We start from the raw sequence: 25,803 nt of genomic DNA, 5'->3' as shown, positions 1-25,803 counted from the left end.
CCCAGTCAGAAATCCAGGTGTCATCCATTATTCCTTTTTCTCTCTCACCTACCACATCCAATAAGTGACAAATCTTATCAATATTGTCTTTTAAAAATCTCTAGAATCCTTTGCTTCTGTCCGTTCCCACCATCCTATTCTAGTCACTGTTATTTATTTCGTGGGTCACTACAGCAGTCCCTCAACTGCTTTCGCTACCACACGGCATCCAAATGACCTTTCTAACGCGCGTTCTCTCTCTTACCTCTGGGCTGTTACCTCTCTTGTTTACTAAGTCATCTGGCGACACCTTTATTTTTCCCTGTTCTCATCTATCCAACACCCCCCCAACATACATACACATGAGCAAGTGTGCACATAACTCCACCTTTACATTTCCCCAGCTGCGCCTGCTCATCCATCAGGCCTCAGATTACTTACTGCTTACTACGTACTACTACTTAAGTACAGGTTTACTTACTACTAGATTACTAATCACTTGTTTACTTACTCTTATTTCTCCTTAAATTGTAAGCTCCTTAGGGCAGGAATTATATCCTGTCGTAGCCCTAGTGCCTCCCAAAGTGCCTGGAGCTTATTGAACTACTATTTTTTTTAATCTTTATAAGCTGTGTCTGCCCAATGCTATACTAAAAGTTGAAAAACTCACTTAAACTGGTTGTTCGGGTGTCAACAAAAATCCGTGAGGGGTCATCTTCCTGAATGTGAGAGAAAAATATGACTCATTTGTTTTAAAAGTTTACTTATAAGAATAAGCTAATCGCTCTGCTGTAGCGTTCAAGTTGAAAATCTTATTTGCAGCACTTGACTGGTAGAGTTTTGTTCTCCATATTCTGCTACACGCTGTATAGTGAGCGTTTTGATAGTTTTTTTTTATCATTATATTTGCATCAAGTCCTGAACTAGGAGAAAGCCAGCAGAAGGAAATAGCAGAGGAGTCAGTAAAAGAGGGCACTTTTCCAAGAGAGGGGCGGAAGGAGGCGAGCTCACAGCAGAACCGAGATGTGAACCGGGAAGAACAGCAGTTGCCCTTGAAGCCTGAGGAAGCCATGAGGCTTAGAGAAGAGCTGAGCCGTATAAATCAGAGCCTCCTTCAGTCTCAGAGCTCTGGGGATAGTTCAGATGACGCTAGTGCCCAGGTAGGTGCTGTAAACACGTGCCCTGACTGGGTCCGTTTCCATAGATCGGCTGTGGATATAAGCATAATTTTTATGTCATCATTAGTGTGTATTTGTTGAGCAATACCATAACCATGGCCCGTATGGTAATAAAATAGCAACCAAAATCTGAACTAAGCCGTCAATTGATGCGCTTTGTAACACAGGGTTCTTAGTTTCCATCCAGCTCAGCAGGAAAAACTGCTGATTGGCTGCCCTGGGTAGGTGGGTTGGAGAATGGCAGGATTTGTGCCACATTTTCTATTCCTGGTATCTAGCTTAGATGCACAAGATGCTTTGTTTTGTTGGAGAAAAGACCACCGACTTGGAATTATTTTAAATATGGCTTTTGCTACTTACTAGAGATCTGCCTGCAGGAGAAATAAAGGGAGTGACTGCCAGCCACGCCTCAGTTCTTATACCTCAATCTTACAGGATCCCTCTTGTACAGATTAAGATTTCCCTACACACACCTTTCTAGGAATTATTTCGAGATCCACAGAGGGAGGCCTTTGTACTCATGAGTAAACCAACTTCGAAAGACTGATATATTTGAAAAGTGATTCAAGTATACATTTAGAAAAAAAGGGAGAGTAACGGTAAAGGAAGTCAAAAATATATTTGAAAAGAGGTTCAGATACAGTGTTTGAAAACTAGGCAAGTCACAGTAAACAAGGAAACTATACACCTGAGAGAAGATTCAGATACATTTGAAAGGAAAGGTCGTCAGTCACTGGGTTTGTTCAGAAGACTCAAAGGAAGTGTGACATCAGATATTCAAAAAGAGGTTAATTTGGGGGCCGGCCTGGTGGCATAGTGGTTAAGTTCACGAGCTCCACTTCAGCAGCCCAGTGTTCACAGGTTCGGATCCCAGGCACGGATCTAGCACCACTCATCAGGCCATGCTGTGGCAGGCATCCCACATATAAAATGGAGGAAGACAGCACAGATGTTAGCTCAGGGCCAATCTTCCTCAGCAAAAAGAGGAGGATTGGCAGCAGATGTTAGCTCAGGGCTAATCTTACTCAAAAAAAAAAAAACAAACAAAAGTTTAATTCTACACATCCTAGACAGGCCCTTTTTTGGGCAGTGGGCCAGTGTAGGAGGCTTGGGCAGAGGCTAACACTGAGGTCATGAGGATTGTAAAATCTTTGCTTATGAGCTTAAAATGATCCATGTACTTTTAGAATAATGATATTTGGAGTATGAGAAGTAACTCTCTGGTAAATTTATTAATTTTCTTTAATTTACCCTTTCCCATTGTTTGAAGAATCATTTCTCAATACCCAGGCAGGAGGTGAAAACTATTAAATATGTAAAAATTCTGTGGGAAACCTGGGAGAATAGCCACTTTGTGAAAGGACGAATAGTCCTAAATACCACATAGCCTCTTAGGCTATTATTCTTGCATATTTCAGTAATTTTTTTCATAATAATGGCTTTGAATTATTGAAAGGAGTGTAAGTTGCTCTTATTCACTTATTCAACCAATATTAATTGTGTATCTATGATGTGTCAGGCCCTGTGTTAAGGCACATACAGCAGTAAACAGGTGTGGGCCTCATGGGAAAAAATAACGTACTCGTATTTTGAACTTCACATTTCCCAAAGCACCATCATACACACTATTTCATTTTCTTCTTTAAGCAGGCAAGGAAGAAAATACATTTTAGACAGGTTTTTTTCTGTAATGTACTGTGCAGTGATAATTTCAGAACTTCTTTCTGTGTATAGGGTTCTTTGACCTCCTGATGGCTATAGATTGTTCTGCTTTTTAGTTCTTGTGTATGTGTGTAGTTTTTTGGTCTTCAGCCCTGTTGCCAGGTTGGTGTCTGGTTCCTAGCTGCTATCCATGTGTGCTGTGTCTTCTAGTATCAACGTGCAAACCTAAGCAACTACAGGCTGAGACGAGATATCAAACTTTAAAGAATGCTTATAAATGGCAAATACATAGAAAAAAGAACCGTGAGAGCCTCTTTCATGAGTGTGTGAGCTCTATTGTTCATATGTATTTGTGACATCATCTGGGCTGCTGATGGCCTTTGGGGGCTTAATGTCTGTATTCCAGATGAGGTTGTGATAGGTGATTTCGAGATATTACTTTCCCAGTATTCTTGAAACAAGCTGGAACGACCATTAATTATCTCAATTTTATCTGTTTAAAACCTAACCTCATGTTTTTTCATAACATTATTGAATATTTACTATGCTCTAGGCACTATACTAAATACCCTGTTTATATGAAGCAATACAATGAGGCAGGAATATTATTTTTGCCATTTTATCGATGAGGAAACTGAGGCTTTACAGAGGTTAATTAGCCCAAAATGACACATTGTGGCAGAACCTGGGTCTGTCTACTCTAGAGCTTGACCTTTTAACTGCTATGTCATTTGCTTCCAATTGCTGAGAAACTCAAAGAAAGAACACAGTTCTCATGTCAGGCTAATTTCCTAAGGAAGGCTGGCAAGCTGACTCCCCAACGCTCTCTCTGTTGTGGATTATCTTGGTGAATTCATCCAGGGTTTGGCCCTTAAGCTTGCAGGCTTAAAAACTTGATGTATTAGCCCCCTAGATTAGATCTGTGTCTTGTGGATAAACTCACATTAAACCAAACTTTCAAGACTACTGGGTAAAATAAAAATGTCAATTAGTTATTCTTCTGTAATAATTAATTATAAATATCCCTTGTTAAAGGTTACTGTTTAAATGAACAGTTGCATTACCTGTAGAGAGCTAAGAAAGACAAATCAAAATCTGAAGGATGTTTGATGAATAGGGAGCCAGAACAAGTGGACTTAGTTTGATAATTGACATATTCACAGATCATGGTGGCCTGTTGCATCTGCATTCACTGGATAAGAATATTTAAAGCTAGTAGTGTTTAACTCTGTTTCCACAATAGGAATGATCTTGTCATTGGGACCAGCATATGAACTTGGTTTGTATTAAATTTTTATTTTATTAAGATAATATTTTAAAATATTAAAAGCTAAATTTTAGGCCTATAAAATTAAGGTAATTCATGCTGGTTCCAACTTTAATTCTTAAGGTATTATAAATTCTTTGAGATGGAAGAGATATTAGGCATCATCTGGTCTTATGCTTTTACTTTGCAGATGGGTAAACTGACACCCCGAGAGGATAATTGCCTTAATAAATCTGTTGACTGATCAAGAAAGGACCCCTATGTGCTTTACTTGTCCCTCTTAGCAGCCTGAATGGGTCTTTATGCCTCTGCAGTAACTTCCTACCAGGAAGTAATTTACATGTTGGCAACTTGATTGGCTGCCTGGTAGCTTCTTTAATAGTTGCCTTTCTTGAAAATAACTTGCATTTCTACTCTGGCAAGCTGACTTTACCGGAAAATGTAGGCAGGAGGAACTACTGTTCTGGCTTTTCTCATCTTCAGAACAGGCGAAAAACTTCTGTACTTTTGTCCCGTTGATTAAATGGGGTGATTCTCTTGCATACTCTGTTTTGGTATGGTAAATGGCTATCTAGGCTGGTGATTACGTATTAATTGTCGAAAGCTGCTGTATAATGATTAAATCAGAAGATAGAGTGGTGATAGGGCTTTCCAGGCTTCAGGAGAATGCTTGTTTTCAGGCGGAAGAAGGCAGTTAAAGGAAAGCAAAGTCAGGTGCATGATCTGCAATGGGTAAGGTGACTGAGTGCTCGCTCTGTGCTGGGCATCGTGCTCAGTGCTTGAATGCGTTATCCCACTTCCCCTTTACTCCATCCGGCGCTTATCATTATTATCCCCATTTTAAGATGAGGAAAATGAAACGGAGAAAGACTAAGTAACTTTTCCAAAATCGTCCAATTAGTAAGTGATAGAGTCAGGATTGAAACCCAGATGTATCTAATTCCACAGTTAGGGTTCCTAATAATTACATTATAATCCCATTAAAGGCTTTTCTCTAGGGGCCTCAGACACTTGCAACTCCAAAACAAGCAAACTGGAGTTTGACTGCTTTCTGACTAAACCAAGATAGGGATTGAAGGGCTAACAGGATTTGGGGAATTCTGTGCTGCAATTCCATTGTGAGCGAGACAGAGCTAGAATAAAGACATGGGCTTTTCAGAAAGTCACGGACAGGAAGGACACCGGACCAGGACTCGGGGAACGCTAAGTATATCTCATCTGTTGAATTGGATAAGGTTAAATTCTTTATCTACTCAGCACACCTGTGTGTGCCCACCTTTTAGACATCCCAAATGACTACTCCTTTGGTCAAGGTAGTTTTATTGCACTGGAGAGACGTGATAGGAGAGTATGTTGTTAGCAGTAACTGAAGAGGAATCATCAGGTAGTGAAAAGAAAGTGATGAGAAAGGCTAGGAATTTAATATATCTTGCTAAATCTTCTCTCTCCTTTTGCCAAGAGACACAACACATATATGCACACACGCACGCATGCACACACACCACTCAAACACATTCACACTCTACTTCTTCACGTATTGACTCTTTGAGCTCCCCATTTAAAGCACGTCGCCATGTAAATTGTCCATGCTTGTGTTCCCCTTCATTAATAGGAAAAATAAGAAAGTTGCTTGTCTATGCTTGACTGCTTTTGTTCACCTAATTTCTTTGATAGCTTCACTCTAATATAACAGGAGTTAAACTATATGAACATGCACCAACTAGCCATAAATGTAAAAGAGTAATTTGTTGTAGGTAAGCCAATTCCCAAAACATTTCCCTGTGAATAATCACATTCTGACAATTCTGGTTCTGAGGGCTGGAACCCTTGTTTTACCAATATTCTTTCAAATTGTCCATGTTTCTCTTTTAAAATGTTTGTTTTAGGATCCATCACCTGGAGAAAAACTGAAATACCAGCAGCAAGAGGAACTACAACAACTTCGCCAGAATTTGCACCGGCTCCAGATTCTTTGCAACTCAGCTGAGAAGGAGCTTCGATATGAGCGAGGAAAGAACTTGGACTTAAAGCAACATAATAGCTTACTTCAGGAAGAAAGCATTAAGGTAATTCTCGTGGGCGCGTGCTTTATTGAAGGATCTCAGTTACTCAACTGACCCTGGAAATAAACGCATCAAAATTCCTCAACTTTATAACTGATGTTAGGGGCCACAGATGGGTGGACAATGTGAGCTATCTGATAATTCACTCCTCTAACTTTTCCCCACCAAGCAGGCACGCAGCGCAGTCGCTCCTCTGCTGTTGAAGAGGTGTGTGTGCTGTCCACCTACAAGGATGGAAAGTTTTTAAGTTACACGATCTTTTGAAATCATTACCTAAAACTTTTAGCCCTTACTAAACTTCAGTGACCTGAGCCCAAACCCTGCTTGTCCTGCCCTAATTCTATGTCTAGACTTATTTATCCCTCATAGATGTATCCATTATTGTTTGAATCAAATGTCCGCTGCACCAAGGTACCATTCCTGGGAGGGGGAAATTGTTCTTCCTCTCAGAATGCGTGAGAAAGTTCTGGGAACATCCCCCAGGCATGCTTGTTTTAAAATAATCTATGTAGGACTGCCATCCACAGGTTCATCTAAATTTTTTGAACCACGTAAATGTTTAAACTGAACCACCGTGTAAAATACTACTTCCTTTTACTTGTGGTTCAATTCTGTAAATGTATATTAGGGACCTGGATAGCCCCTATCTAAGGTTCTGGAATTCAACATCCAACAAATATTTATTGAGCGTCAGTCATATGCTGGGCAGGCATCCTTGTTGCTACTGAGGGTTTAATGGTAGGCAAAACAGACATAATCTTTATCCCCTGGTGCAAGGGTCAGCAAACTTTGGCCCATGGGTCAAATCCTGCCTGCCTTCTGTTTTTATAAAGTTTGGTTGGCACACAGCCATATCTGTTTTTTACATATTTTTGATGGCTGCTTTTGAACTACAAAAGCAGATTGGAATAGTTCTAACAGAGACCTTATGGCACACAAAGGCTAAAATGTTTACTATCTGGCCCTTTATAGGAAAAATTTGTCTACGCCCGGTGTAGCAAGATCAATGGACTTTATTTGAAAAGTGACATAAAAATGGATTAAGAAAGGTCCCTACTTTTCATGAGCTCAGAGTCTAATAGAGAGAGAGAGGGAGAAAAAAAAACAATAGTCATTTATCCCAAACTTCAAGGGAAGCCCTTTTAAGAGTTCTGGTATTTCAGAGTTATTTGAATAAACCTCTTCCCTATCTTCACCTCTCTTGTTTTTTTGAATATTTATCCTATTCCCTCAAGCCTTTGTAGGTTTAAATTAAATTCCAAATCTTTATCACATTTCCTTGTAAGATAGCCTTTTACCTTTCCCTTCAAACATATTTCTTAGACCATTTTAACTGTCAACTCTGAATATTCAAGCAATACTACATCTTTCTCAAGGGGCAACGATCAGAACACTGGTCATGATGTCTTCTTTTTGATTGGCACCCTATAAGCATTTCTTGAATTAGTGAACGAGTCCTTCAGGGATGGGTAAATGATAACTTGGTAAAAAAAAGAGACGATATTTTTGGTTCTGTTTTAAAGCTCCTTCATGGTGGGGTAAAACATTGGCCATTTTAGTAACAAGACATCAGTCTTTTGGCTGGTCGCCTAGGCCAGGCACCTAAGCAGAGTCATATACAGCAGCCAATCACCTTTTATTGGCAGTTTCTCCACTTTATTATAAATCTCCCCATGACCCTAAAGGGTCAGCATGTTAGAGATGAGAAAACTGGTCAAGGTTGCAAAGCTAGCAAATTGTGGAGTCAGAACTTAAACCCAGCCTTATTTCTCTCTTTCCTGTGTAGAGCTGTATTTCCATATTATACCCCTCCTCAGTTTGGTGTCATTTTGGAACTTTAGGTTTGAAAACTTAGAGCTCACTTTTTAAAATCCACTCCGAGATGATCAAACTCTGGGTCCCTGGCTAATGTTAGATGTACTTATAAGACTGATTAGGAAACCAGAATATTTATTGCTTTTAAACCATTTTATTTTGAAATATAACACTCAGGAAGTACATAAAACATATACATATAGTTTAACGAATTGTTGTAAAGTAATTACTTGTGTAACCACCACCCAGGAGAAGAAAAAGCACATTGCCCACATACCAGTGGTCCCTGAGAGCCTCTTTCCCATCATAGTCCCATCGCCTTCTCATCCAAGCAGGGACCACTAATTCTGGTAATTACTCTCTTGCTTTACTTTATAGTTTTACCACCTGTGTATGAGTCCCACGCAATATAGTTGAGTTTTGCCTCTTTTTGAATATTTTACAAATGTAATCAATCAGTATATGCCCCTTGTGTCTGTCTTCTTATAATCTACTTTGTTTGGAAGATTCTATCGTGCTGTGGTGTATAGCCATTGTCCATTCGTTTTCTTTGCAGTATAGTATTCCACCATAAGAAAATGCCATAATTTATTTATTATTTCTATGGTTTATGGACATCTTGCATGTTTTCAGCTTGGGGCTATTAAGAAGATTGCTACAGGCTTGCAGAGCTTCAAGCAGAGAGCCATTCTGCCACCACCAACACTGAGACACTTTACTGGGTCCTCTTCCTGATACTTGAGTGTTCCACCCTAAAGCTGAAGAAGCTGCCCTAGATGCAATATCATTGGCCATAACAGTGTTTGCTCCAGTGTTGCGGTCTCATTTCATCACTGCCACCATTACCAAAATGCTGAGTGTTGGCTCTAGGACGCATGAACACAGGTCCCTGAGGCCTGTAGCTTTCTCAGCCTATGATCAATATATTATGAAAGAACTTGTACCCTTTCTATTTACAGTAACAGGTTTAGGATTCATACTCTTGAATGAATCCAATGCACTAAATATTCCAACACTCGAGTTCTTCTTTTCTTTGATGTCTTTGTTTCTTCTTCTGTTCTTTGGATCTGAGTCTCACTGAGTTTTTCATGGTTCCATTTTCTTGAAAAATGAAACTTCCAGGCTATCTAATAGGTTAGAGTGCCTTTTGAGAAGAAATTAACAGTAAATAGATTTCTTCCTGTTAATAAGGTTTCAAAAGCTCTACCAATCTTCCAAAGTAAAATGAGAAAATGAAAAAAAAAAGAGAGAGAGAGGTTGAAGTGGTTTAGAATGACAGGGGGGATAAAGGGGATTTTCACTGGAAAAATAGGAAGCTTATTAAAGCTTAATCTGGAATTTCTTTTGGGGAATACCAAAGAGACAGCTTATTACAGTATTTTTCCTGTTGACCTATATTGACCCACCAATGATATTGAGGCATTTCACTCTTAGCGTTTAATTTCTTCATGCATTCATTTCTATTATGTTTAGTAAAGTATTTTGATCGTTTTTACATGTCTGTTAATGTTTTGGGGGATGGCATTTCTGGTCCTCAGAAACTAATGCAAAAGGAGGTTTCATAAACTCAGCACTGTGGACACTTGGGCAGCTTTTACCCAAAGAGTTTTGCCTTTAAACAGAGAGCAGAAGAGAACGTTACTTCACATATGTTCATTTAGTGAATGTAAGACTTTTTCCTGAATAGTGAGATGTATGAAAGGATCTGAGTAATGCCTCTACTTTTTAAAAAATGCTGCTATGAACATTCATGTCCATGTGCCCTCATGTTCATAAGTATGCCTTTCCCTAGATGAGAAAAGTTATTGTGTCATAGGGTATATATGACTTCAACCCTTTCTGAAGTTTCATCCTCCCACCAGCGTGCATGGAGGTTCCTATTGCTCTACATCCTCGCCAACTCTTGATACCGTCAGACTTGAAAACTTTTGCTAATCTGGAATATGCGTATAGTGCTAGCTCCTTGCAGCTGTAATTTGCATTTCCCTGTTCACAAATGAAGTTGAGCAGCTTTTTACATATTTATTTGGCATTTGAGTTCCTCTTTTGTGACGTGCCTGTTCGAAGTTTCGTTTACTTTTCTTTCAGGCTTCTGTCCTTTTAATTTTTCCATTAATTTATAGGAGTTCTTTATATACGAACCCTTGATCAGGTATATGTTACAAACCTCTTCTACTCTGGCTTCTATTTTTACTCTCTAAATGTGATATCTTTTGATGGATCGAAGTTTGTCATTTTAATCTAATCAATGTTTACCTTTATAATTGGTGATTTGGGGATCTGGTTTAAGAAATCTTTGTCTACCTTAAAGTTATAAAGATATTCTTCTACGTTACTATAGTGTTGCTTGGGTCATAAAAATATTGGTATATGTGTGGAGTGTTTCTGAGCTCTCTATTCTGTTCCATTATTCTATTTGTCTATTCTTGTGCAAGTAACATGCTATCTTAATTACTTTAGCTTTATGTAAATCTTAATGTTAGATAGAGCAAATCCTTCACCTCGTTCTTCTTGTTCTAGGATGTCCTGGCTATCTTGGCTACTTGATATTCTATATAAATTTTATCATCAGTTATCAAGTAACATGCACATACCCATATGCACTCACAGACAACACATATGTACTCACAACCTTTTGGAATTTTAGCTGGAATTACACTGAATCTATAGACAAATTTGGGCAGAATTTAAATCTTTACAATATTGAATTCTCTAATTTATGAAATATGTGTGTGTATTACATTTAGGTCTGCTTTTAATTTCTCTTAATATCATAATTTTCTTTGTGGAGGTCTTATACATCTTTTGTTAGACATATTCCTAGGTGCTGATATTTCCCATACTATTATAAATGGTAACTTAAAAACTTTTTCATTTTCTCACTATTGCTTATAGTTGTATATATATTATATATAATATATAGTTATGCAATTAATATATAAAATTGCATGTTTACAATTATGTGCATAAATGTAAACTTGCCACATAAAAATGCAATTAATTTTTTAATAAAAACTTTGCCATACTTTTAAATTAATTCTTATATTTATATTTATATTATTTTGGATTTTCTATGTAAGCAATCATATCTGAGAATAAATATAATTTTCTTTCTTCTCTTCTAAATGTTATACCTTTTGGGGTCAATTGTATGATGATGGATGGAAACTAGGCTTTTGGTAGTGAGAATACTGTGGTGTATACAGAAGTCGAATTATAATGCTATATACCTGAGGCTTATATAATGTTATAAACCAGCGTTACCTTGATTAAAAAAAAAAAAAAGAAGAAGAAGAAAGATGCATTCAGCACAGTGTTATTTCAGTGAATGGAAGCGATGCCTGCTATAATGCACATAGTGAAGTGTTTGAGAATACATTTAATAAAAATTTTTTTAACAAGCTAAAAAAAGAATAAATGTTACTTTTTTTTTAAGATTTTATTTTTTCTTTTTCTCCCCAAAGCCCCTCGGTACATAGTTGTATATATTTTAGTTGTGGGTCCTTCTAGTTGTGGTATGTGGGATGCCGCCTCAGCATGGCCTGATGAGTGGTGCCATGTCCGCGCCCAGGATCCGAACCTATGAAACCCTGGGCCGCAGAAGCAGAACACAGGAACATAACCACTTGGCCAAAGGGCTGGCCCTAAATGCTACATCTTTCATTCTTTTTTCCTGTTCTGTGCAGTGGCTGGTATGATGCTAAAAAGAATTGGTGATAGCGGGTGTCCTTTTCTCATTCCCAATCTCAAAGGAAAAGCTCTCAACTTTCACCAGTTAGTATATTTTTTGTATTTTTTTAAATAGACATTCTTGATCACATTAAGGAAATTATTTTATAGTGTTAGTTTGTTCAGTGTTTTATAACAAGTACTTATTGAATTTCATCAAATTCTTTTTCTGCGTATTTTGAAAAGATAAGATTTTTTACATATTAATCTGTTAAGATGGTGAATTACATTGATTGATTTTCTAATGTCAATTCAACTTTGCATTCCTGGGATAAACGCAACTTCATCATTAATTATTATCCTTTTCCTACATTGCTGATTTTGGCTTGCTAATATGTCTGGGATTTTTGCATCTGAATTCCTGGGTGAAACTGGCTTGTCATTTTCCTTTCTCCTAATGTCTGTGTCAGATGTTGTTGTCACAGTTATCCTAGCTTCTTAACATAAGATGGATAAAATACCCTCTTTTTCTGTTTTCTGGAGGAGTTTGCATAAAATTACAATTATTTGTTGTTAAATAATTACCAGGACTCAACTCTGAATCCTTCTGATTCTAGAGTTTTCTTTTGGGAAGACTTCCAATTACTGATTGTTTCTTAATAGTTGTGAGAAGTCACATTTTTTATTTCTTCTTTTATCAACTTTGGCATATTTTATTTTCCTAGAATTTTTTCCTTTTCATTTACATTTTTAAAATTCCTATTTGAACCTATTTGTCAATTTTTTGACATAGTGATGGTCCTTTTTACTTTTGTGATACTAGTTACCTACGCTTTGCTGCTTTTCTCTTGTTTAGTCTCACTAGAAGTTTATCCATTTTATTAGACTTTTCAAAGAACCAACTTTTAGCTTTGTTGATCCCCTCTATTATATTCTTTTCAGATAAATAACAAATACAGGTATTTCACAGTTTAGAGGCCGTATAGGGTGGAGTACTGGATTAGAATCAGAAAATCTATATTTAGACCTTGGCCCTATCATTTGCCAACTATATTTGAGACTCAGTTTTTTCATCTCTAAAATAAGGTAAAATGTCAATCTCAGCTACTTCATAGATATGAAAGCCTAACCAATGTAAAATAATTATATTAATATCTGCCTCAGTTCCATACTTCAGATACAATAGATGTTCTCTAAGCGGATCTTAAAGAACAACAGTTAACCTGTATTGGGTGTTGCCTGTGTGTCTGGCCTTACTCTTGATGCTTTCATTGCTTTCTTTTATTTAATGTAGCCTCACAAGTGTCCTATGAGATAAGAGGTTATTATCCCCATATCACAGATGAAGAAACTGATGCTCAGAGAGGTTGAACATTATTAACTTTTAGATTCACTTGATAAAATCTGGTTGGTTAATACAGAGTCACAGGTGGAGGAAATTATCGTTATCATCTCTATGAATTCAGTTGAAAAGCTTTGAGCACAGGGAATTCTGTTTTACATGAGGAAAAGTAAATTCTGTCTCAGCATTCTTGTCTGTGAGCGCTGCCTAGGATGTACATTCATCAGGTTCTGATGTTCCTTAGGCTATTATTCATTTATTTGCTCAGTAAATATTGATTAATCATCTACTCTTAGGCACTTTGATGGGCCTTGGATACTGAGAAGTGAATAAAACCCATGGTCCCTGCTTTCTTGAAACTTAAGACTGTGGAAGAAGGATGACAAGTAGATAAATACATGTTTAATTATAAATTGTGATAAGTTCCGTGAAAGAAATAAATGTGGCACAGTAAGTAAGGAGACCTCTTCAGATTAAATCATCATGAAAATTTTCTCCTACAAAGTGGCATTTAAGCTAAAACCTGAAGAAATGGCAGGACACTGTTGAGGCTGTTGCTATGGCCCAGGCTAGAGATGATAATTATCTAGACTAGGGTAATGACACAAACGACACAAATGGATTGACGCAAGACATGTTGTGGAGGTAGAGTGACAACATGTGCTCAATTGGCTGATGATGGAAAAAAGGAAGGCTCAAGGATGACTCTCAGGTTACTGGCCTGAACAAAAGGTTGCTGGTGGCATCATTTACTGAAATCAGGAAGACTGAGAGAAAAACGATTTTGGAGATATGGGCAGAATCAAGGCGTTTCATTTTGGCAGTTACTGGCCTAAAGGTGGTATTTTAAGTCATGAGAATGAATCTAGAGAGAGAATGATCCACTCTCAAGGCCTAGGAGAGTCCAATAATATTTAGATGTTGGGTAGAATTAGAACAGTCTACAGAAGAGACCGAGAAGGAACAGCAGAGAGGGAAGTGAAAACCGGGAGAGTTTGATATCACAGACTCCAAGAGAGGAGAACTTTCTGAGATAGAAGGAGTAAACACTACTGAGAGGTAATTGTCCATTGGATTTATTTTGGCAATGGGGAGGTCAACAGTGCCCTTGGCAGAAACAGTTTCATGTAGTAGAGGGAATGAAAGCCAGCTTAGAATAGATTGAAAAAAGAGTAGAAGATGTTTAGACTAGAAATGTATAGACACTCTTAGGAAAATTCCTTTGTCCAGCTGCCATCTGGCTAGATAGACTTTGGCAAAACTTGCTAACACATGGCAGCTCCAGAGGGGTGATCAACCACATGACATTGGTATTTGTCAGCTCTTGGAGGCTGCACTCGTTTGAAAGCTGCTTATTCTGGCTCACATTCACGTTCGTTTCATGCTTATTTTCATCACTCTTATTTATTCCCCACCTCTAGATCAAAATTGAACTAAAGCAGGCCCAGCAGAAGTTGTTAGACAGTGCAAAGATGTGCTCATCACTCACGGCAGAGTGGAAGCACTGTCAGCAGAAAATCAGAGAACTGGAGCTGGAAGTACTTAACCAGGCTCAGAGCATTAAATCACAGAACAACCTACAGGAAAAGCTGGCTCAGGAGAAATCCAAAGTTGCTGATGCAGAGGAAAAGGTAATTATCCTCACGCTTAATAAAGAGCATGCAGTGGATACCGCCACTGAAATCCTGTTTCCCCAAGGATTTTAAGAAATAGATATGGTGCAAACTTGATAGAATTCTAGGATTTTTCTTTATTCTCCCATGCTTTCCTCTCTTTTGACTTCACTTGCTGCTACAGTTCCGGTAAATCTTGTGTGTTTATTTTAAACTGCATGAACTTAGAAAGGGAAGTTTCATTAAAGTTATAATATGAACTTAACTGACTGAGACGATATGACTTTTGTTCTATACTTTCAAATTTTAAGGGACTTAGTCTCCTCTCATTTGGATTCCCTGTTTATATGATTTTTATTTTGTAATTTTTTGTTTTTGTTTTTGTTGTTTTTGAGGAATATTAGCCCTGAGCTAACGTCTGCTGTCAATCCTCCTTTTTGCTGAGGAAGACTGGCCCTGAGCTAACATCCGTGCCCATCTTCCTCTACTTTATATGTGGGACGCCTACCACATATACATGGCTTGCCAAGCGGTGCCATGTCCGCACCCAGGATCCGAACTGGCGAACCCCGGGCCACCAAAGCAGAACGTGCGCACTTAACCGCCGCGCTACTGGGCCAGCCGTATTGTCTAATTTTTGGAGGGGTTTGTGAGTGAAATGAATCATTTTGAAATATTGCCCCTGCATAGTGGATTCCCCAGCACCAGGTGGCAGTAGTATGTAACGGTTGCACGTTTTGATCGGTGGGTTTGTCTGAGTCAAATCTTAACATTAAAACAAGCATCAAAAAGTAGATGACAGCAATCTGAATTAAACTTGAAAGCTAATGTTGAACTCCAGAAGCAGCACAAGAGAGTTCATAGTGTAATTTCATTTATATGAGGTTCAAGAATAGACAAAATTAGGCTATGGTGATAGGATAGTAGTTGTCTTTACGAGGGGTGTTAACTGCGAGGACATGAGGGAATCTTCTGTGGTGCTGGAAGTATTCTGTATCTTGGTCTGGGAGATGGTTATATAAGCAAAACTTCATTGAGTTGAGTATGAGATAGATATGTCTACTTTACTGTATGTATGTTATTACTCCATAAAAAAGTAGTTTCAAGATTGGTAAAATTTTTAAATTTAGACAATGCTAAATATTAGTACTGGAATTTGTGCAACAGGAACTTTTAAATTCTGATTGCAGTTAGAAGAGTAAATTAGTATAAACGCTTTGGAAAGCAATTTGACATTAGCGTGTAGGTAGGTTAAAAATATATACACCATGCAACCCAACACTTCTACTACGAGGCATAAACACTGGAGAAACTATTGTACTGCATGTATGTATCAGGAGACAGGAATACAATCATTTTCATACTAACATTGTTCCAAATAGCAGAAAATTGTAAACAACCCAAACGTCCACTGACACGAGATGGAATAAATAAATTGTGTATTTACACAATAGCACACAACAGTGAAAATGAAAGACAACCTACACGTACATGCTGTAGTTCAAAATGATAGTGAATGAAAAGCAAGTCACCAAAACCACAGTATGAGTCCAGTGGTACTGTAGCCCAAATAGTACAAAATAAAAACTATGTCATATAGAGATAGGTATTATTAAAGGAAAAAGCAAGAAAATGATTAACACAAAATTCAAGATGTTGATTTTCTGAGGTGAGGAGAGGAGGATAATCAAAGAGAGTCTCTTTGGTTTGAAGCCCACAGAGTGGACTTCAAAAATATTGGAAATGTTCGCTGTCTTAAGTTGGGTGGCAGCTTCAAAAGTTTGGCCTAGGTCCTTGACAGAGAGGCCAATGAGTTGAGACTTTCATCTGTGGCGTTAAGAATGAATATCTTTAAGCAAGCATTTTCCCTAGGCGGAACTAAATGGGGCAGCTCAAAAGAACTTGACCTGTCCTCACACGACCTGGCTGCCCACTGCCGTTGCCCTTGGATCATTCTACATCTTCACCTCTGCTATGATGTGTGGGCTCTGCAGGGACCTAGGGCTGATGCAGGAAGCCCTTTCCTTGGAAAGGACTGCCATCCCCTGGCATTCATTGAATGTCTGTGGGGAATATGATGACAAACCGTTGTAAAGGAGTCATTGTTGTGTCAGGAATACAATAGAGAGAGAACAGCTATTCTGCTGAAAACTATCATTCAGCAAATATTTACTGAGCACGTACTATAAACCAGTCACAATTTTAGGTGGCACAATGGTTTATAAAACATAAGTAAACAAACTAAAAGAAGATTTATCTAACAAAACATTTTTCTAGTGACACTTTTAATCTAACATAAATTCGAAAATAAAATTATATACCTCTCTTCCAATTCATAACTCTTATTTTTGGTTCTACAAGGGCATTAAAGAATGTATTACTGGTGCTAGGCAATATGCTAATAGGTTACTTGATTTATAAGAGACTTCTACTTTGTTTTGAGATATTACTCATGAATCTAGCCACGCTGGAGAAACTAGACACTCTCACACGTTGCTGTTGGAAGTGTAAATTGGTCTAATACCTAGGGAGACACTTTGGCACTATCTATTAAACAAACAAATATAATAACTTTTCCTTAGCAAATCCACATCTCATAAGTTATTCTAGAGACATTGTTTGTAATAGTATGAATTATTATAGCAAAAGATTGGAATCAACCTAAATGCCCATCAGTATGGGCCATAAATATCCTTACAGTGGAAAGGTATGCAGCTGTAATAGAGAAGACAATGGTATATATGTATAATATGGAAAAATCACTGAGTGTATTGTTATAATAAAAGCAAGGTACATAGGTATATATAATATGGCATTATTTGAGTAAAAAAATGTGTGTATGGGGGAGAACTATATAATAATATTTGTTCATATATGCATAAATCAGTTTCTGGGAGGGTACATAAGACACTAACACCAGTGGTTAGCTATTTGGTGGAGGAAGAGAGAGGAGGGATGGGAAGGAGACTATTTACTAGACAGTTTAGTTTACACACTCACATTAAACTTTGTGAATGCATTACATATGGCAAAACTTAGGAATTTGTTTTAAAACAAGGGGCATATATGTATGGTGACAGATGGAAACTAGACTTTTGGTGGTAAACACGATGCTGTCCATACAGAAGCTGAAATATAATGAGGTACACCTGAAATTTACAGTATGCTCTAAACCAATGTGACCTCAATAAAATAAAAAATAAAAATAGGTAAATCTAGCCATACTCTTTACTTTAGATGAGATTTGTATGTTAGCACTACTGTATTTGCTATTTATGTGGGATTTCCCTATTTGGAAAATAGGTCACACTCTTCTTAAAGTTTTATTTGTAAACTTTTTTCATTCAAGATCTTGGATCTGCAGCAGAAATTAAAGCATGCTCAAAAAGTCTGTGTCACAGACACTTGTGTTTTGGGGAAGAAGCAACTAGAAGAAAGGATAAAAGAAGCAATGGAAAATGAAGCTAAAATAAAGCAACAATACGAGGAAGAGCAGCAGAAGAGGTAAGAGGAGCAAAGATGTCAGTTTCCCACGGGCTAACCGTGATTGAGTTTGCCAGCCGCATCAACGTACTGGTGTATTTCCTGTGTCCCCGCTGGAGTAAACTCAGTCACACGCCTTCTTATTTACAGCACTTACCACACTGTGTTCGAATTGTTTATTTTCCTGTTCGTCTTTCACACTAAAGTGTGGGGCCCTTAAGGACAGGAATTATTTCCTGTTGTTCTGAGACACACTTGGTACACCAGTGAATTTTCTTTAGTGACTGGATTGCCTATGAAATATGATGCTCTGGGATTTGCTTTTCTAACATGATTGGCACAAAATGCAGACTAGAATGAAGTTGGTGTTTTGTATTTATCAGCTGATTTCCTTCAAAAAATTTCCAGGTACTTTATGGTATCTTAATCATGAACAGGCTGCTCCCAGATAGGAACTGTCTAATTTTTTTCCTAAAATTATTATGGTTATTATTAGGATTCTTACTTAAATTATCTTCTTGGATGCCCTAGACTTCAGTAACTGATGCTTCTTATTTCTGTGGCACTCAGAGTGATTCACATATATTTTAAGAAAAATATGGTTTGGGGTTGGCCCCGTGGCTGAGTGGTTAAGTTTGCGTGCTCTGCTGCAGGCGGCCCAGGGTTTCGTTGGTTCGGATCCTGGGCGCGGACATGGCACCACTCATTGAGCCATGCTGAGGCGGCGTCCCACATACCACAACTAGAAGGACCCATGACTAAGAATACACAGCTATGTACCTGGGGGCTTTGGGGAGAAAAAGGAAAAAAATAAAATCTTTAAAAAAAGAAAAAAAAGAAAAATATGGTTTTAGCCACTGAAAAGAAATTCAGACATTCACCTATACTGTGAATCTCAGAAACAATTTCAGCTCTAGTGTAGGGCCTGGCACTCAATGAATATTTAGTGAATGAATGAATGTTTGAGTAAATGAATGAATGAGTGTATGAACGCATGATAAACTCACCCAGTGAGGTACGGTAGAAAAATCCTCATCTCACTGTCGCTTCTAGCAGGATAGCAGCCCATCCTCCTGTTATAATACGACAGATCCTGAATAAACTACAGTAATTATACCTTTTAAAGTATTACTCACAAAGCAAGAGAAAGCCCTACAGGCAAACATAATGAGATAAAGCAAAAATAATGAATGGTAAAGAAACTGGTAAGTCAAGCGGAAATAACAATATCAGCCCGCGGCTCAGGAGAAGCAGCTGAGGAAGTTTGCCACAAGGTAGGAGAGTTGAACTAGAGACTCCAGTATGAAGCTGGGAATCCTGAGGAGCTAAAGTGTCCCTCCACAGGCAGCCCCTGGCTTCCTAAATAAGAAAATCCAAATGATCTCCGCAGGAAAGCAATCCCAATTTAGATATTAAGGATTCCCATATATTAAGTTTAATCAAATACAAGCTTACAATCAAAACAATCACCAAATAACACCAGGAAACTGGCTACCATGAATGAAAGTCAGCAGAAACAACAAACACCAGATTTCTAATCACCAAGAACCTCAGCGATTGGAATTACAAAGAATAGATTGTAAAATGACTGTGTGAAGTTTTTAAAGAAAAACATGTCATCAAAGAATTGAACAAGGAAAAGGGCTGTTTAATTTTCCTGAAACTTGCTTTCTTATCTCCAAGGTGGGAATAGCAATACCAGTTCTATACGTCTTTTGTGAAGATTGGCTGAGAAAAAATATGTGGAAGTAATATTTAAACTAAGTATAGGAAAATGAAATATGTAGGGAAATTCTTTTCCACAAAAAGGGGACTATCTAGTGTACGTGGTTTTGTAACCTGAGGAAAGCAACCCCAATTTAGATGTATTTAGATTGTAACCTACCTTTTCACTTAAAATATTATGATCTGTTTACCTGCCATTAAATCTTCTTCTAGAACATTCTTTTAATAATATACCATAATTTATTTAATCAATTTCTTATTGTTGGATATTTACATTTTTCCCAGTTTCTTGTTATAGCAAACTATGATGCAATAAATATCCTTGCAGCCAAATTTTTGTGCATATCCTTTATTATTTCTTTGGGATAAATTCTGGCAAGTACAATTATAATTACAACTGCTCATTATAAAATTTCAAATACTAAAGACCTGTATAAAATAAAAAGTGTAAGTTGTTCAGAAGTCTATCCTTCAGCAACAGCCACTTTAAGTGGTTACTACATACTTCTCAGATTTTTTTCTGTGCATACACGTATATTTTTTATCATTCTTGTTTTGTTAACAAAAGTTGAATCATTTTAAATACATTGCTTTGGAACTTGTGTTTTTATAACATGGACATCCTATTAGTCACTCAGTAGCTATATCACCTTGGGCAAGTTTCGTATCCTCTCAGTGTCTGTCCCTCCCTGCCTCATGGGATCATTGTGTGGATTGAATGAGTTGCTAGCAGTTGGCTTGTATCAGTGTCTGGCACATAGTAAGTACTTGGATCAGTCAGGGCTCAATCAGAGAAGTAGAACCATATATTTCATAAGAGATTTTTTATGGGGATTTGGTCTTATGCAGTTATGGGAGCGGGTCACACATTCTGTAAGACTGTGGTCTTTGCGGCTCACGCTGGAGCTTGAAGTCTGCAGGGCAAACAGTTCAGAAAGTGAAGATGGAAATAAAGTGAGGGAGAGCAATGGAAAGCTGGAACCCAGGAGCACAAGCCGAACCCACAAGGATGGACTGGCACCCACGTCAGTGTTCACTGCCTCCAACCTTGATAAAGTAGGTGTCCTGCAGGAGAAGCTGGTCTCCCTGATCGAGGAGCTAAACAGACATCTGGCCCAGGAGATGCAGAAGGGGAAGGAGGATCTGGAGGAAGGTGGAGCTGTTCCAGGCCTGGCTGTTGCCTCACGCCAAGGTGAGCAGCAGATAAGCGCCAATATTTATGAGCTACAAAAGCGCCGCTCCGACTTTCCAAGAGTAAAAAGGAAAATGCTTCACTTCCACCCTCCAAATCTTACACAAATATATCTCTTGTAGGCCACTCTAGCCAGAACATACGTGGAAGGAATTTCTAGCCAAGTTGACACATTTTACAAAGCCACTACTAAAAAGGTGTTATTATTGTTGTTTTTGCAATATTTGATGTTATTGTTAATGTTGTCATAATCATCATCATCTTCTTCAGTGAAGTGAAAAATGTTCATTTTGACTGGAAGAAAATGTCTGGGGATAAGGGAAGTGGCAAAAAAATGAGGCTAGAAAGGTAAGCTAAGCCTGGCCATGCCGAGCCTGACCAGCCACATGAAGGAGTTTGGACATGTTCATGGGAGATATTGGTCTTTTTTCCTTTCTTGTAATATCTTTATCTGGTTTTGGTGTTAGGCTAATGCTGGCCTCATAGAATTAGTTAGGAAGTGTCCCCTCTTCTTCAAATTTTCTGGAAGAGATTGTAGAGAATTGATATGATTTCTTCCTTAAATGTTTGGTAGAATTTACCACTGAAACCTTCTGGGCCTACTGCTTTATTTCTTGGAAGGTTATTAAATATTGATTCAGTTTCTTTAACTAGATACAGGCCTATCCAGATTATCTGTTTCTTCTTGTGTAAGTTTTAGTAGAATGTGTCTTTTGAGGAATCGGTCCATTTCATCTAAGTTATCAAATTTGTGGGCAGAGTTGTTCATAAGACTTTTTTATTGTCCTTTCAATGTCCATGGGATCAGTAGTGATGATCTTTCATTTCTGATATTAGTAATTTTTATCTTCTCTGTTTCTTGGTTAGTGATGCAGGCTTGGCAAGCCAAGGAGTCGAAAGAAAGATTTCTTGGACTCTCAAGGTCTAGTGCTCCTTTATTCAGAGAATAGCATGGGGACAGGACCCATGGGCAGCGAAGAGCTGCAAACATGGGTTGAGGGTAGGGCTAAATTTACAAGGCGTAGGTATGTGAGTTATCTCTTCATAAGACAAAGGAAAGATTATGTAAAAAAATCGTTAAAATGGTATCAGTGTAGGTGGGGTCTGGTTATTGGGTGGCTATAACTTTACATAAGAATCAGGTTGGGGGCCAGCCCTGTGGCCGAGTGGTTAAGTTGGCACACTCACTTCAGCGGCCCAGGGTTTCACTGGTTTGGATCCTGGGCGTGGACATGGCACCGCTCGTCAGGCCACACTGAGACGTGTCCCACATGCCACAGCTAGAAGGACCCACAACTAAAATATACAACTATGTATTGGGGGGATCTGGGGAGAAAAAGCAGAAGAAAAGAAAAAGATTGGCAACAGTTGTTAGCTCAGGTGCCAATCTTTTTTAAAAAAAAAGAGTCAGATCAGATCAGGTCAGGATGATATAGATCAGTGTGTAGGCCAGGATGCCTTGGGCTTTTCTCCCTGGGGAAGCCTTGATCCTCATCATAAAACAGCCCCCTGAACCCATTTGGCCCTGAAATCTTTTGGGAATATGGATGATGGTCCATCTTCTGTAACTACTTCCAGCTGTACAAAGTCATAGAGCTGTCCTTAAATGAGGCCATAGGGGTATAGGCAGGAAGTTCAGTGGACAGGAAGGTTGTGCCTGCAGAGTCCAAGGCTGACAAGGTATACAGATCCTCTGGAGATGAGAGAATCATTTGACAAGAAGTGGTCCAGGAGGTGAAACTTTGTTGACATGTGAAAGACAAACAACAAAATAGACAACAAATTATAATAAGAAATATAAGCAATATGATTAACCCAATGAATAAGGCTTTGAAAAGTAGTCCAGAGACCTGGTCCTGACCAGGAGTTCAACCAATCATTTAGGGATAGGGTAGGGTCAGACATGGATTTAATTTGGTGACTCATATCAGATAGGAAATTTGCATAGGGCTTGCATGTGCCAGATGACACTTTTGATTCTAATTGGGGAAGGAAAATTGAGGCAAGGTGATCATACCAGTGGAAGACAGAATGGATCCAGCATTGTTGTAGGTTGGGTAGGTTAGCAGGGGGAGATATAGTAAATGTAGTTCTACCTTGCATCCAGACAAAGCCTAGGCTGCATCGTCCAATCCATTCAGGTGGCAGCCAAGGCCATAAGTTGGAGCCACATAACCACTGAGTGCTCTTGGGTGCTAACCAATGTATGCTGGGCCGTCTATCCCAGTCAGTCTCAAATCAGTCAGTATTTTTTAAGGCTATGATATAAGAATACATATAATGGGGAATTTGTCCCTTAGGTCAGATGTTATTAGGCCACATATCACAATTGTGATTGCTTTGTTCCCAACATAGAGTGGCCTTTTGACTGAGTTGACCACTAGTAGGAGTGACCCAAACATATTCGTACCAAATTTGGTATAGTCCATCCTGTGTGCATCGATAGGTTGGGGACTTTACCTTTGGAACTCATTGTTTATGATCCACCTGTGACAAGGCATATTTAGTTAGTATTTGGGCAATAGAGTTGAAGGAAAAGGTTTGATTGTGGCCAGGGAGCTCCCAGGTATCAGAGACAGATGGCCACAAGGAGACATTATGTTAGTAATAGATGAATCTTGTAGAAGAGCTAGAATCTAATATCCATGAATGCGTACTATAGCTTCTACTGAAACATAATTTTTCTCTCTAAAATCACCCTCATTTTTACAAGAGACAGCCAAATTAAGATTAACTGGTTTGCAAAATAAGTGTAGTTTCAATAAAACTGGGTCCAAGTATTTACATAAGTGCAGCAAGAATAGCAATTGACCATATAGGCTCTTTTAAATCTGCTTTGCTGGAATTTTTTAATGAGGAATCTCAGATTGAACTTTAAAGCCCTCTCGAGGGCCAACCCCATGGCCGAGTGGTTAAGTTTGTGCACTCCACTTTGGTGGCCCAGGGTTTTATTGGTTTGGATCCTGGGTGCAGACATGGCACTACTCATCAAGCCATGCTGAGGCAGCATGCCGCATGCCACAACTAGAAGGACCCACAACTAAGAATATACAACTATATATCCGGGGGCTTTGGGGAGAAAAAGGAAAAAAATAAAATCTTTAAAGGCCTCTCGAGGCCAGAAAAGCCAAGGCAAGGACTTGCCATAAGATTTTGCCTGCAATACCTACAGATTTGGGTGGACTCCTCTCTTCTCGAGGTCCCCCAAAATCTTTCAAGGTTCCTTGCACCTGCCAGATAAGTGAGCTTCCTTGTTTACCAGGGAAGATTGTTGGAATCTCTGTAAACAAGGAACCAGGCCAATATTTCCAAGTGGCTTTATTCCACAAAGTCAACCTTATTCCTCAAAGGCACTATTGTCATATCTGAGTCTGTATGTTTCTCTCAAATATGACATTCCAGTCAAAGCCTTGGTAATATAACCAATGTGTCCTGTTATAAGGAGAACAGATTCTTATTGAACTTATGCAAATAACTATATTGCCAGGAAATAACCTCACTCACTCACTGAGTTTCCAAATTCTGGAGGGATCAAGTAGGGAGAAAAAGATAAATGTTTCAGTTCTGCTCACAATGGTATAATTTCACCAAATTGCTATAAGTCATAGTTAGCATAAGAGAAAAGAGAAAAAGATTTCCTTAAATCTGAGAAAACAAAACAAAACATCAAAAATTCAACAATATTTCAAACAAAAGTCACAAAAAACTAGAATCATCCTCATCAGTTCATACAGTCCTGTGTAATCGACTCTTGATCTTAATCTTCTGTTAGCAGATTTATGAGGTCATCAGTTTCTCCATTACAACTCTGTAATTTCTTACCCAGTTCAGTTTTACAATCTGAAAGTTTATCAGAAACCTGTATTCTAGAATCCTGTGTCAGAATCCTTTCCATGAATTTCTCTGCAGAGGAAACATATTTAAAAAAAAAAAAGAACACTTCTTTGAATAGGAAACAATGCTCACTGCAAAATAATGCTCAGTTATCCATTCAAAGTGACAACAGAAACAAGACCAGTTAAAACAGTCAAAAAATCTTAGGAGAGACCTCTTTCTTTCTAAATATAGGAAATTATTTTAGCAAAACACAGATTTTCTGTCTTTTAGGTAGACTTAGAGCAGGCCAAAAGTTCAAGAAAATTATCCTTTGAGAGAAAACCAAATTTTAATTTCTACACCAGCTCATTTTTAACATTAAGACTAATTTGTTTAACTGGATTTACTTTAATCTTACCCAACTTGACCAGGCATAAAACTCCTTTCTGAATTTCTCTTTCACAAACCTTCTACAACTTTCTCTTTACATTCAGAATTTGTCCCATGCTTTCTTTCTTCCCTTCTAGTACTTTAGGGCAAATTTATCTTTCTTAACCCAACAGACAAAAATACTTCCATTCTTTATACCCTCTTTACTGAAAACATACATTTTTACTTTCCTTAAATACAGAGCTGTTTTCCTTATTAATTTCCAGTAGCTTTAATTACATATATTAATTAGAATTTTTAACCCTTACAGACCCTAGTAAAAACTAAAAAACTAAGCAATTATGAAGCACCTTTTATATCAGCATTCTAAATATTTTTCATAACTTCTAGGAAACATGCTACCTCACAGTAGTAAAACACAGGTATGTTTGCTAATAGACCCAAACATCCTTTAGCCTCTCTGCAATAAGAAGCCAAAGGTAGATAACCTAGACATATTTAGCAATAATGTTTCAGCATCCCATCCTATCCAAAAATGACCCAGATACTCAGCAAATTTTTATCATTTAACTTAACTTTGCAAAACTCTAAAATTTTAAGTTACCAAAA

The 25,803-nt window shown here is 38.1% G+C and overlaps 1 protein-coding gene across 22 annotated transcripts in view; it reads left to right on the top strand.

Moving 5' to 3' along the window:
- The window catches only part of CCDC30 (coiled-coil domain containing 30), a 139,145-nt gene that overhangs the window by 77,214 nt on the left and 36,128 nt on the right, over positions 1-25,803 (top strand). For 15 of the 22 annotated variants that reach the window (XM_070609972.1, XM_070609978.1, XM_070609970.1 and 12 more), the window contains 4 exons: positions 896-1,139; positions 5,973-6,152; positions 14,397-14,606; positions 17,938-18,092. In XM_070609972.1, the coding sequence (XP_070466073.1) occupies positions 896-1,139; positions 5,973-6,152; positions 14,397-14,606; positions 17,938-18,092 (789 nt within the window). Of the gene's footprint in view, positions 1-895; positions 1,140-5,972; positions 6,153-13,271; positions 13,426-14,396; positions 14,607-17,937; positions 18,093-25,803 lie in introns of those variants that run through there. The other 7 variants (XM_070609983.1, XM_070609985.1, XM_070609981.1 and 4 more) reach the window with 2 other exon arrangements.

This window comes from Equus przewalskii, chromosome 2 (assembly GCF_037783145.1).
Source record: "Equus przewalskii isolate Varuska chromosome 2, EquPr2, whole genome shotgun sequence".
Classification (NCBI taxonomy): Eukaryota; Metazoa; Chordata; class Mammalia; order Perissodactyla; family Equidae; genus Equus; species Equus przewalskii.
This window is presented reverse-complemented; position numbering and strand designations above follow the sequence as displayed.